Genomic DNA, 14,061 nt, shown 5'->3' with positions numbered 1-14,061 from the left:
TGGGGGGCAGAACCCCCTCATGACCGTCACGGGTTCCAGACTCATGGTTAAATCCATTGAAATGAAGTAATTACCGTGAAGCCCTGCAGCCCAAAAAGCTTCATTTCTGCTCACTCGTGAAACTCCAAACATCAGCTGCTGGCCTTTCATGTGAAGAAGTGAGTGTGTATGTGTGGACAATTAATCACTCTCAAATATATGTTGATAGCCAGTTTGATTGGCTTATACTCTGAAAACATTCTATTGTGCAGAAAATGTCTTAAATGTTCAAATTATTTCCACAATAGTGAAATCAGTTGGGTGGAAATGAGAAAAACCATTTTATTTTTGTCCACAAGAGGGAGACCACAACATGATTTTAAACCTAGAGAGAATGCTGTACCTCAAGCTCAATTTATTTTATTTATTATTGTTTTTGTATTGATGGTTCCGATTGTGGGTTGTAAGTGTATTCATAGCTCTTAGCCAGTGCTGGATTATAATGGCAGAGGGCCCCGGGCACAACGTTTTTATGTCTTGTGATCTACCAGCACATATGATCACAATCAACCATGGAAAGTTGAAAACAACCCTTTATTTTCTTCCTGAAACTGGGCCCCTGGGCCTGAGTTTATCTTAACCACTGGATAATCTGGCCTTCCACGGGCCCCTAGTAGGCAAGGGCCCCTGGGCCTGTGCACAGAATATCCATTGCATAATCCGGCCTTGCATGCTAGTGGGCTTGAGGCCCTGGGCTCTGCACATATTACCCATTGGACAATCCAGCTTTACATAGACTCCTAGTTCCCATTATACCCACTAGATAACCCAGCCTTGCATGGGCTGCTATTAGGCATGAGACCCTGAGCATGAACCTAGTACCACTGGATAATTCAACCTTGCATTGGCTCCTAGAATGGGCCCCTCTGCCTGTGCCCATATTACCCACTGAATAATCCGGCCTTGCACAGACCTTTAGAAGGTCTGGGCCCAAAATGGATAATCCAGTTTTGTATGGGAACATATGGGTGGGACGCTAGGTCTGTACCCCATAATACCATTGGATAATCTGGTCTTCTGTGGGCCCGTGTGGGCTCCTGGGCCTGTACCCATATTACCCACTGGATAATCTTGTTTTGCACGGGCCCCTAGTAGAAGTGGGCCCCTGGGTCTGTGCCCAAATTAGCCACTGGATGATCCAGCCTTTCATAGGCCAATAGTTACCGTAACAGCCATTCAATAATCTGGCCTTGCTCTTAACAAAATATTTTTTAGCAGTCAAACACTTGGTTGCCTCAGAGTATTTGTTTGGAAGCCAAATTACATGTGTGCTGAACTTAATGAAATATAGTTTTCTACATGTTCACATCCCATTTGATTTATTTCAAATGAAAAAAAGAGGTAGAACATTTCGATTATTTGATGCATAAAAAATTTCAGGGGATGAAAAGTACTAGGAATAACTTAATCATAAATAAAGTGCTGATTAAAAAAATAACATCCTAACCTTTCGCCTTAAGATTGAAAACCCGGGAAACCTAAAAATATCTATTTTTCTTTCCTTTGGGTTATTAAAAAGACACAGGAACTTCTCCATATTTTAATTGCTTTTGAGTACTGAAATATAACCTTCCACATGGACCTAATAAAATTTTTATTTCAAAATGGGAGCAAACTATCTTCTGTAAAAAAAAGAGACATCAAGTTTGTCTAATTTTTTTGGACAAAGCTGCAGCTGCTGGAGGATTTGCAGATAAACCGGTAGGTGACGCTCTGATCAACACCGATAAATCCCTTGTTTATTTCTTTTTTCCTGATTTTATTATTTTTTTACGAACGTAAGCTGGTGACAGTATCCCTCAAACGTCAAATTAAATCGTTAAACGATGTCCATGAGGCTGCCTCCCAGAAAATATGCGAGCCGTGAGAAAGGGCAGCAATCCCCAGAAAGTGTGTCGCTGCTCCACGGAGGAGCTGTTCGGACTGTAGGACGGAGAGGGAGCTAGAGTCTCTTCTCCAGCTCCAGCTGCCATCCTACTCCAGCTGCTACTCCTCCTCCTCCTTCACCACAACCACTTCTCTTTCTCATCACATCCAGAGGTAAATAATAAGCTCCATTCAATAGTAACGTTCTATTTTTAGACTGATCGCTTGCCCTCCTGCGCGTTTCCGCATTAGCAGACCCAGCAGACAGACGCTAGCTGAATTGACCAAAGGAGATCATTCTGATTTGTGATGGGGGGATTTGCTTTGTACCCCTGCCTCCTTGGCGTCGGGTCGGGGTTACGCTTCCTTTAGGCAAGTCCGAGGTCCACTTTGTGAGGTAAAGATACGCGGATGAAGGCCATAGCAAGCGTGAGGTGGTGAGAGTTGTAACCAGTATCCGAGTATATGTGATAGAAAGAGCGAAGAATATCCAGAAAGCCGCGGCTAACAGGCTTTGATGCACGCTCGCTTACAATTAAGGCTACTCCTAGCCAGCTAGCATACATTAGCTACATCTCCAGTTCTTGCTAGCCGGGCCAACCGTGAGTTGATTTTGCTCACTTTTTTTCACTCGTCGACGAGCTCTCATTCCTCACAAAATGCGTCTATAAACCGGAGAAATGGTAAGAGCACAGTAATAATACAGTCGCAGTTGTTGTCAAGATGAGCTAATGACGCTGTTGTGGCTTCGGACAGTTGTGGTAATCTCAACTGACACGACAACAAAAGGAAGAAAATCAGACATAACTAAGCTAGCAAATTTAACGTTTGCACACGCTGCGTTTCGCTGCTGTTCGAAACGTTTCGACGGTTAAAATAATGAAAGTAAACACTCAGAAAACGCATACGTCTGAAGGTAGAGACAGACGCAAAACACAGAACTGTTGCAACTTTTCAGGGTCATTAATCACATCGAAATAGTCACGTTCCGTGCTATGTTTAATGGAAGACGTACTTTTTTAACCAGTGCATTACACATTTAGGACGAGGTAAGGTGAATTTGTTGATGGCCTGTATTTATGAATGAAGGGACCAGGACACGGGGAGAATATTTTCATTGACATGTTTGATCAATCACCCATAACAACATGTCTATGCTTGCTGAAGGGCCTGTATAAACTGTCTGATACAGTTATAATAACACAAGTACACGAATAATGCCCCCCCCCCCCCCCCAAGCACAGTTGAGCTCCCCATTTCCAAAGAAACATTGCCTCTTCATCAGGACATTTAGGCCTTATATCAGTAGCTTATAATGGAAAAGTATTACATTTTATGTCTTTTGACCATTTCAATGATGAATATTTAATTTGTCACTATGTCTTTGCAGCACACTGGAGATGTGACGATTAGGAAGGGATCAGTGACTTTTAGCTGCCTGTGCATTGACACGACCTCTTGACCTCATCTTCAGCATGAATGGTGATATGCCTCATGTTCCCATCACTACTCTTGCTGGAATTGCTAGCTTAACAGACTGTAAGTGTAACATCTTTCCTTTGCAAACTAATCACACAGCCTAAAGCTGGGGGTGCCCAATTTTGGAGGGTCCTGGAGGACCGGCACCCAGCATGTTCTAGTTATTTCCCTGCTTCGGCATACTTGGTTCAGTGGCTGAATCACTTGTTCAGCTGCTCATCAGTATCTGCAGAAGGCTGGTAATCACCTGCTGATTGAAATCAGGTGTGTTGAAGCAAGGAAACAACTAAAACATGCTGGATGCCAACCCTCCACCATTGGGTACCCCTGGCATTAACACTAATATTTAGGGTGAAATGTGGCAAGATTTAACCGATAAATAGGCCAGAGCTGAGTGACCCATTGTAAAAAAAAAAAAAAATAATAATAATCACAGTTTGTGACCCCCATGCAGACGGCAACAAAGTGACTTATGTTGCAGAATACACGTAAATGAAGTGAATCTTGGCCAGAAATAGACTGTATTTTAATAATTTTATTATGTATTTTTAGGTCACTGGAAAGTTTTTGACATTCACACAAAGCTCTTCACAAACTGCATTCTGATGGAAAAGTTTGCAAACATTAAAAAAGACATTGAATTCTAAGTTAGGATTGATTTTAGCTGCAAAAGAGGAACAGTTACTTGATTATAATCTAACAATCATTCATACAGAAACATTCTCTCTTACCTAAATTGTGACATTTTATTTTACGTGATCTTTTTTCTTTTGTTTCATTTTTTCCCCAATCTCCTTGAAGTGTTGAACCAGCTGCCTTTGCCTTCTCCTCTTCCGGCCACCACTGCTAAGAGTCTGCTCTACAATGGAAGGATCTCTGAAGAGGTCAGCAGCCTGCTGGTGTGTCGAGATGAGACTCTGGTGACTCAGCTGGCACATAGCCTTAACCAAGTCTCCACTGAACACATGTAAGCATCATCTCTGATACTGAAAGGCACTACCAGCTTGAAATTTTATTTTGCAAAAGGATGCTGACCTTAAAATTATCCAGTGACCACAGCCACAACTTTACTTGATAGACCAGCAACTTGCAGCGGTATAGCAGCATTACCTTAAATAACAGGTTGGGTTGTTTTTTTTTGGTTGTTTTGCTTGTTTTTCCAGAGAGCTGAAGGACCACCTGGGAAATGATGAACCTGAGGGTGACATGCCAGTTCTTCTTCAAACTTTACTGTCCAGAAACCCCAGAATCTTCCGGGATAAAAGTAAGCTAACTTCGTATGAGGTTTGGGATGGTAAGGATGTGTTTGCTTTCTAGTTCAGAGTTGAACCAAGCTGTAGGCTTTAGCTCAGTTAACCAGAGCTTTTGTTGAACTGATCAGTAGCAGCTGGGTCTGTTACTGTTACGGGTGGGTTTCCAGGTTTTTTGCGCTATTATAACTCGCAACACAATTGAAGTTCTCTTTGATGCTATGGCCAATTCCCTCCCAGTTAAAGAATTCAAATAAAACCGGTTCTTGTACTTAAAGAGGCTTCACCCAGTTGCTAAAAGATTTAGTTATTGGTTCCACAAAGATGTCTTATTTCGTAAAGGAATATTTCCATGACCGTCTCTGAGGTGGGCTGTGTTTTTTAAACCCGGTTCATGCAGCTTTCTTCATCCGTCGGACGTCTTCTTGTCACACCGTGCAAATTCTTGAGAGGTGGTACACTACAGGGTCCCAAGATTTCAGTGAGTCAGTCTGGATGACGTTGTGCTCTTGAAGGACAAACCAGTGTCACGAGCATGCATTGCTGATAAGCACGCTACTAAACCCGACAAATGTCCAGCAATGAGAGGGATTTTATCAGACTGCAAACAAAACTCCAAGGAGCACTTCACATTTTCTTGTGCGTAGCCTCCATGGTATGGATACTTGCACTCTCATATTTCATTCTTGTCATTAGTTTTTCGCGTCACTCCTTGGGTGTGTTTTCATTAGTCGATTGCGGACAGGAGCTGTAGATTTTTTGCGATGCTTGAAGAGGCTGGATTTAGTTGTGAGAGTGTGCTCAATAAGCTGTTGGTGGGTCAGTCACACTGGACAGCCACAGACTCACGAGTCACGCTCATGTTCACAGCTGAAAAGCACACAGTATGAACCAAGCTCAAGATAAACTATTAAATCAATTTATGACCTTTTGATTTTCCTGTAAAACAAACAAAACCAAAAACATAATTCAACTGGCTCAATAACTCTTTATTTGATATTGTTCTAAAGTGACTTGGAGACATTCAAAAATTTTAGGCAAGTAAAGATAAAATATGATTTCGTGAAAATATATATTTGTAAAAAATTTTTGTTAAAAGATTTGAAACTGAATTTAAAGCACATTCTTCCTCTTCCTGTAGAGCTCAGCTTCCAGTTCCTTTCACCAAATAGTCTTGCTTTTTGTTTTTGTCAAAGAAAGTTCATGCATTGAACAAAGGTTTCTCTTTTTTACTGAATCAGAGAACATTCAGAAGAAACAAAACTTTTTTGCCTCTAAATTAAACAGATTAAATAACTTAAATACATTATTGTGATGTTATTAAAGGTGGACACATTTATGCAGTCTGATTTTGTTCCCAAATTAATTTCTACATTTTGTCTGCACCGTGTAATTAGTTTTATCTTATATTAGAGGTTATAGTTCATCATTTAATGGTTATGATATTATTAGAGGAATGTAGCATTAGATCCAGGAGCTACAGGCTATGTGTTCAGTTTGATTGTGTATAGTCTAATAATGCACTTTTTATTCAACTCGTTTTTTTAGGTGCATTACAGCAGCCACTGATACAGCAGTATAAGATTTCTCAGAATCAAGTTCATGGAAGTCCAGCATCAAACTATCAGCAAGCCACTGTTGCTCAAAGCCCCTCTGGGTATGACTCTAGCACTTGTCGAACAATGAAGACGTGAAGGTTGCTGTACTTTTAAGATTGACTTTCATTTTTTTTATTTCACAGATGCTTTACATCCCCTCAGTGTGGGACAGCTACTCAGTTCGTACCTCAGCAGAACAGTCCTTTGCCGAGTCCTTACACCCCTCAGAGCCCCGCCGACTACTTACAGTACAATCCACCCAGTTATCCTCACCATCAGCAGACTCAACAAGGTGAGAGTGAAGTTAATATTAACTTTTTACTTTCTTTAATATTGCTGGGTTTCATATGACGTAGGGTTCAGGAAGTAGCCGCTGCTGAGCAGAACCCTCTTTACTTTGTGGACTTGGTTTTTTTTCCCATGTCCCAAATGTAGTGCATCACAAGGAGCTTAATTAAAAAAAAGGTTACTGAAAGAAGACGGCAGAAGTGAATCAGTAATCTCCAGCTGAAAACAGAGCTAGAGTTTGCAGCCATCACTTTCTAAGTGTTTACCAAATGTTTTTATGGCATTTTATGGAACAGATAATAAGAAACAGCCATTTAAATGGCTGGTATACTGTTTTATACTGTTTTCACATGTCCTAATTATTGTACAGCAAATAGCTTTATTAGTGCTAATGTTTTTAGAAGTTAGCTTAGTGTTGTATTGTGGTGTTTTGTGCCTAATTAGAATCAAACAAATGTACCAGAAATTTGGATTTAAAAAGGCATAATAAGTTATTTACAAGTAGATCCTAGCACATAAACATACTCATCGTTAGCATTAGTGATAGCATCATTATCATGAGCTAATGAATTAAAATAGCACAACTCACTACTTCCCCGAGCAAAAACAAGACAGCAACCATTTAAAGCTTCTTTGGATCCTAAATGGTTAACCCAACCTGAAATAAAATAGCTGTAGCATTCCGGGTTCATAAAAGGCTTTCAGTTGGTTTGCAGTGTAATATGAGGCATGCAGCATGAGGTAGCTTATCGCTTCGACGCAGTGTAAATCCTCCAGAGTGTATGAAAACCAACTTTTATAAACTATATGGTAGGGCTGGGCGATATGGCCTAAAATCAATATCACAATATATTGAGGATTTCACCTCGATAACGATAACTACAGGTACGTGCAGAAACAAAAGTTGTCCACTAGATGGGGCTAGTACATTGAGTCACATTGTTACGCGACTCAAGGTGGTACAGCATCTTAATGGAATATGAATGTTGCCAACCTACACACATCTTTTCATTTTTTTATTATCAAATTTATTGACATGGGAAAAATTATCTCAATAATAGTTAGAAATTTTGATAACGATACATTTTCAATTTTTTGTCCAACCCTACTAAATGGAAAAGATTTCAGTTTCATGCAACTGCAGGATCACATGAGTGAAACCCAGCAACAGAATGTACTACTACTGGTTCATTGTTGTGTGTGTGTGTGTGTGTGTGTGTGTGTGTGTGTGTGTGTGTGTGTGTGTGTGTGTGTGTGTGTGTGTGTGTGTGTGTGTGTGTGTGTGTGTGTGTATGTGTGTCTGCTCTGTCTTATCAAACCCCCAGTCTGTCACGGCAGATTGGGTTGGAGGTTTCTTCCTGTTAAAGGAGTTTTTCCTCTCCACTGTCGCTACATGCTTGTTTAGTAAGATGACTTGCTGTAAAGTTTCTGCCACAAGTCAGTGACTCCGTGCAGTCTGCTGGGTTTTCTTTCTTAGGAAACTTATAATTAATTGGAATAATGAGCTGAACTCAGTGCACTGATACGTAGGTTCAACAGGAATGTTTACTTTGTGAAGTGCCTTTGATGACTCTTGTTGTGATTTCGCGCTTTATAAATAAACTCAATTTATTCAAGTCAAATTAAAAAGATGAAAGTATTTATTGATTATTGTTTCTGTTTTTGATTGAAATTAATGGTGCAACCACCCTGGTGGTGATGAACTACATTGTAGCCACAGCTGCTCTGGGGCACACTGACAGAGGTGAGTCTGCCGTACACAGGCAGCACCTTTCCCTTTGAACACCTCCAGCAGGCAAGATGGTTTAAGTGTTTTATTGATTGTTGTTGTTGTTGTTAGCCTCAAGGGCAACATGCCGATTATCACTTGTAAGTCGCTTTGGACAAAAGCGTCTGCTAAATACATAAACATAAACATTAGTGTCTTGCCCAAGGACACAACAACAGTGACAGATTGAGTGGGGCTTGAACCTACAACTTTTTGATTATAGGGCAAGCACTTAATTCCTGTGCCCCAGTAATGTTAAATGGTAAATGGCCTGTATTTGATATAGTGCCTTCTAGAGTCCTGGAACCCCCCAAGGTGCTTTACAACACAGTCAGTCATTCACACCCTGGTGGGGATGAGCTACGGTGTAGCCACAGCTGCCCTGGGGCACACTGACAGAGGTGAGGCTGCCGAGCACTGGCGCCACCGGTCCCTCCGACCACCACCAGCAGGCAAGGTGGGTTAAGTGTCTTGCCCAAGGACACAACGACAGCAACAGACTGAGCGGGGCTCGAACCTGCAACCTTCCAATTACGGGCGAGCACTTAACTCCTGTGCTACCGTCGCCCACACATGTTCACAACTTCTCACACCTGTTAGCCTGGCAAGACATCCTGTATATGTGAATATACAGCCTAACTACGACCCATAGACAGAGGTCAGTCGTGGGGCAGTCCACCATACACTGTTGAAGAAGGCGCAAATACATCTTTTTTCTAAATAAGGGACTTAAGTACCTCTATCGGCTCTAGACACAAAGAAAAGCCCAAGTCTATATAGTCCAAAGTTGATACCGAAGCCATTTCAAATGAGCCAATATCATCTCAGTTGTCCTCCATCGCATCATCCCGCCCACCAAACAAATAGAGCGCTGTGACTGGCAAGACACAAGACTGTTCTGGCATGCTGAGGCCCCTATGAAGAGTGGCTAGACCGACATGCAGAGCAACATTATTTTGCTTTGGCTGCCGTCTGTCTAGATTTCCAGGCTACAGATCTGCTTCTTTTTCCCACAATCTCCTTCTGGCCTCTTTGAGTATTCCTTCCCAGTCAGGGTCAGAAGGGACTGACTGAGATTTAATATTTCATCAGACATGAGCACTTCCTGTAGGACAACCTAAATGTACTGAATTCACAAAACAGATTGGAGATGGAAAGCAAGACGAATGAGATTGTGGGAGTGGGATGTAGAAATAAGAAATCGGTCAACCAGAACTGTTGCTGAAAGTGCAGGAATCTTCACCTTTGAAACGACAAGAAATTCTAAGAAATGAATAGTTGCCCTTGTTTTAGATAGTGAAATGTCTTCCTGGTGCTTTAATTATTGAATTTTATAAAAAAATAAAACAACAGGTCAACCACCACTGTTAGCAGCTTTTATAAACTGTAACTTCGAAACATTTTAGAATTAAGTGTGTGTGTGTGTGTGTGTGTGTGTGTGTGTGTGTGTTCATGCACTATCAAAAATAAACCTAACTCGAATAATATAATTATGCATCTTAAAGTAACAAGAAAAAAAGCCCTTGATCAGGCGTTATCTTCCTGGAGCGGGGTCAAATTACAGCTGTTTGTACGTTTCTGTCCGACTAACCAATGTAACAAGTAGATGCGACTAATCATTCTTTTCATTTACTTTTCCTCTTTGTTTTAGTTGTTAGTGGTGTGAGAAATCTGCATGACAATAAGGTTTCTGGACAGCCCTCAAGCAAATCATCTAATCACAACTCAAGGCTCGGCCTGGATGAAGACTACATAAACACCGCTAACAAACTTGGAAATGAGGTAAGCCAGTGAGCCGTGTTACTGAAGAACATGATTTTAGCAGACACCGACTGTTAGAAGTAACAACTGTTTTTCGTTCAAACAGGAAAATGACTCTTCCATGAAGGTTGCCGTAATTCCTGTGAAATCATCACATTCTGCGTGTTCCCCTGCTGGGGGTGAAGAGACAGCAAAAAGTATGCCGCCTTAGCGTCAAGTTCATTTGGAATCAAAAGCTCCACCCCATCGTACAGTTCTTTTGCAAAGATATATTTTCTGGTGCAGTTTAACTTTGACCTCTCTGTGTCTCTGCAGAGTCCAGGCCATCTCTTATCATGCAGTCACCTCCACTTGAAGTGCCACAAGGTGCATCACCGGACCTGCTTCTCACAACTCCCGACCGCAAAAAGAAACAGAGAGACAGGAGTAAAGAAGAAAATGAGCACGTGGACAAAAATGTCTTCTACGACATTGTTAGTTCTCCATCTAAGGACTCTGCTAAGCTGACTTTAAAACTTTCCCGAGTGAAGATTCCAGACACGAATATAACTGAAGAGCTCCATCCACAATCAGATATGGACTTAAACCCCCAAACAGTTTTGTTGAACAATAACAATCAGTTGTCTAGTACACGTCAAGACTTTTTGCGCAAGTCTGAAGTCGAGGAGCAAACTAACGCTCAACAGGTCGGCTTGCATTCAAATGCTAAGGAAACGGAAATCATCAGTGTGTTTGAGGACTCTGAGATTGACACACTTACAGAAATTGACAGATTAGAACGTGAATCAGCCAGTGAGAGAGAACGATGCCCTAAAGAGGTCCAAGACAAAGGTGTATTTTTATTTGTTTGTTTTTGTTCATTTTTGTAGCTATTTTTATTACAATGCTTGTAGAGACTCTGGACTTACTGTTTTTTTATTCCATTGCAGATAAGCCACTTAAAAAACGGAAACAAGACACATTTCCTCAGGAGCCTGAAGTTGAGACAAGTGAGGGACCTACTGTACTCGGGGCCAAAAATGTCAATAAGCTGACACCCAAGAAGTCGAGTGTTGGAAGTAACGGCGCCAGTCGGCCTGCCTTGATGGTCAGTATCGATCTACAGCATGCTGGCAGAGTCATAGGACAACCTGTAGTTGTCTTGGAATCACGGCCATTGTCTGAAGGTCACATACGTCAAATGAAGAAAAATGCTGAAGGAAAGGTCAGTAAAGTCACAGAAAACACACCTGGGATCATAAAACAGCTCCCTGACACCTCCCAGGAAACCCATAAGCAGAAACAGGAAAGCCGTCGTCAATCAAAACACAAACACGACGCCAGAACTGACAGTGACAAGGGACTCTCGGCGGACAGGCGGTCAGACACTACACGGAAGAGACACGACAGACTTCAAGACTCACGCCACAAAGACAGCAAGAACAACAACAGTCACCGCTCTGTTCTCACCCACCCTGAAACCCCAAAGTCTGAAAGCAAGTTAGACAGCAACTCCAGACATGAGGAAGACACTGGCGGAGACAGAGAAGTAGATGTTGAGATGGACACAGATAGACAGAAGGACAGAGGTGGAGTCAAAACCAAAATCAGAGATCGAGACAAAGTTAGAAATAAAGACAGAACCAGAGAAAGCGACAGGGAGAAAGACAGGGATGCTGGTAAAGAAAAAGACAGGTTTAAAGACAACGACGCAGATAAAGTTGAAGACAGTGGTGTAAACAAAGACAGGGACATTCTCAAAGAAAAAGATATGTGTAAGGACAAAGACTCAGACAAAGATAAGTGTAAACACCATGATATAAACAAAGACAGGGACACTGTCAAAGAAAAAGATAAGTGTAGGGACAAAAACAAGTGTAAGAACAAAGACTCGGACAAAGATAAGGGTAAAGACAGTGATTTAAACAAATACAGGGACACTGTCAAAGAAAAATACAAGTGTAAGGACAAAGACTCGGACAAAGATAAGGGTAAAGACAGTGATTTAAACAAATACAGGGACACTGTCAAAGAAAAAGACAAGTGTAAGGACAAAGACTCGGACAAAGATAAGGGTAAAGACAGTGATTTAAACAAATACAGGGACACTGTAAAAGAAAAAGACAAATGTAAGGACAAAGACTCGGACAAAGATAAGGGTAAAGACAGTGATTTAAACAAATATAGGGACACTGTAAAAGAAAAAGACAAATGTAAGGACAAAGACTCGGACAAAGATAAGGGTAAAGACAGTGATTTAAACAAATACAGGGACACTGTCAAAGAAAAAGACAAGTGTAAGGACAAAAACTTGAACAAAGATAGAAGTAAAGACGGTAGTATAAACAGAGGCAGGGACACTGTCAAAGAAAAAGATAAGTGTAAGGACAAAGACTTGGACAAAGATCGAGTTAAAGACTGTGGTATAAACAAAGACAGGGACAACGTTAAAAACAAAGACAAGTGTAAGGACAAAGACTTGGACAAAGATCGAGTTAAAGACTGTGGAATAAACAAAGACAGGGACACTGTTAAAAACAAAGACAAGTGTAAGGACAAAGACAATAACACAGACAGAGATAAAGTCAAATCCAGGTGTAGAGACAAAGACAGAGATAAATCCAGGTATAAAAACACAGACAAAGACCAAGGTAAAGACATGGACAGAAGGAAAAGTAAAGACAAGAAAAGAGAAAAGGTTTTGGACAGAGACAAAGATCTGAAAACAGACAAGAATGACACGAACGGGGATAAAGACAAACACAGGAACAAAGAAAAAGATAAAAACACAGATGGAGAAAAAGAAAAGGGGGACACAAACAAAGACCGGGACAGAAAACAGAGGACATTGTCAAGAGAAAACGGCAGCAGAAACCCCCTCGATCAGGACACTAAACCTGAAAGTCCCAGGATGAAGCAAGATGGAGGCAGAAAATCAGCAGATCTCAGCGGCCGACAGGGGACGGGCCTTTCCAGTCTTCAGAACCCCCAAAACAAGAACCATAAAACGAGTGGGGGGGGCAACACTAGCTGCATAGCTGGAAACAAGCGTCCAACCTCCGAGACGAAGACTGGCGAGCTCCCCTCGTTCCTGTTGGGTGGAAACACAGGAAGCCTCAAGAACTTTGTGATTCCTAAACTGAGCAGAGATGGAACAGATAAAAGCATCAAAAGCAAACTGTTGAGGGGGTTGGCCGAACCCTGCGTGAGGTTGGAGAGAGTGTCTCTGGTGGAGACGCTGAACAAAAAAACTAAACCAGTCGTGGTGCTGAAGAGACTCAGCATCGAAGACGTCAAAAGGATGATTAAAGAAAACCGAGAGGCATGCCGCTACAGATCCAAGAACATGTCCTCGGCAAGAGGTACGAGCTCCTTTATTCTAACGTATGGAGTCTAGGTCAGTATGTGACCATGGTGCTTTTGTTTTTCTTTCATTGGCTCGATTTTTCATACCAATAAATTCTCAAGTACCTTTTCACATATTCTGTTTTATCAAAACTGGCAAATACCTAAAACAGGTAAATAGGTGCCGTTTAGATTTAGGTCGCCTCATTTACTTGAGAACTAATAAGAAATGTTGATCTAAGTCCCCACATACAGTTCTCCACAAGTTCAACATTGGTGGAGGATTTTTTTTTTCAAAGAGAAGGATAGACGATACATCGGTTGGCCATAACAGGCTGATATTTATGATTTTTTAATATATCAGCATCATACCTCGTTTTTCGAGCCAATTTAACCCTCTGGAGGCAGGCGTTGCAGATTTGCAACGTTAAAACCTACCTACCTGGTTACTCCACATACGTAGTTCATACTTAGTTGTTCATCCTTTTATCAAAACTTATTTTGAGCCTGAGCGGGTTAAAGTCAGGCAAATCCACCGGCACCCAAAGGTTATTTAAATGTTTATTATTTACATTTCTGCATAACAAATGCTCTCAAACATTTTACATGGTTTAGATTACTGTAGAGTCAATGTTGTTTCGTAGTTTTAATTCATCAAACCACAAACATCCAGTGAATAAATTACTTT

At 41.3% G+C, this 14,061-nt stretch overlaps 1 protein-coding gene across 3 annotated transcripts in view; it reads left to right on the top strand.

Moving 5' to 3' along the window:
- The first annotated feature begins 1,939 nt into the window (after nucleotides 1-1,939).
- LOC107373962 (NIPBL cohesin loading factor) overlaps nucleotides 1,940-14,061 on the top strand; it is a 32,744-nt gene continuing 20,622 nt past the window's right edge. The window contains exons 1-10 of one of the 3 annotated variants that reach the window (XM_015942107.3): nucleotides 1,940-2,079; nucleotides 3,296-3,444; nucleotides 4,186-4,351; nucleotides 4,548-4,648; nucleotides 6,183-6,291; nucleotides 6,376-6,524; nucleotides 9,940-10,070; nucleotides 10,156-10,246; nucleotides 10,365-10,880; nucleotides 10,979-13,390. In XM_015942107.3, coding sequence (XP_015797593.3) covers nucleotides 3,381-3,444; nucleotides 4,186-4,351; nucleotides 4,548-4,648; nucleotides 6,183-6,291; nucleotides 6,376-6,524; nucleotides 9,940-10,070; nucleotides 10,156-10,246; nucleotides 10,365-10,880; nucleotides 10,979-13,390 — 3,739 coding nt within the window. In that variant the 5' untranslated portion in view covers nucleotides 1,940-2,079; nucleotides 3,296-3,380. Of the gene's footprint in view, nucleotides 2,080-2,164; nucleotides 2,303-2,449; nucleotides 2,589-3,295; nucleotides 3,445-4,185; nucleotides 4,352-4,547; nucleotides 4,649-6,182; nucleotides 6,292-6,375; nucleotides 6,525-9,939; nucleotides 10,071-10,155; nucleotides 10,247-10,364; nucleotides 10,881-10,978; nucleotides 13,391-14,061 lie in introns of those variants that run through there. The other 2 variants (XM_015942112.3, XM_015942116.3) reach the window with 2 other exon arrangements.

The sequence above is a fragment of the Nothobranchius furzeri genome, chromosome 6, assembly GCF_043380555.1.
Source record: "Nothobranchius furzeri strain GRZ-AD chromosome 6, NfurGRZ-RIMD1, whole genome shotgun sequence".
In the NCBI taxonomy this organism is placed as follows: Eukaryota; Metazoa; Chordata; class Actinopteri; order Cyprinodontiformes; family Nothobranchiidae; genus Nothobranchius; species Nothobranchius furzeri.
Note: the sequence above shows the minus strand (reverse complement) of the source record. Positions and strands in the feature narration are given on the sequence as shown.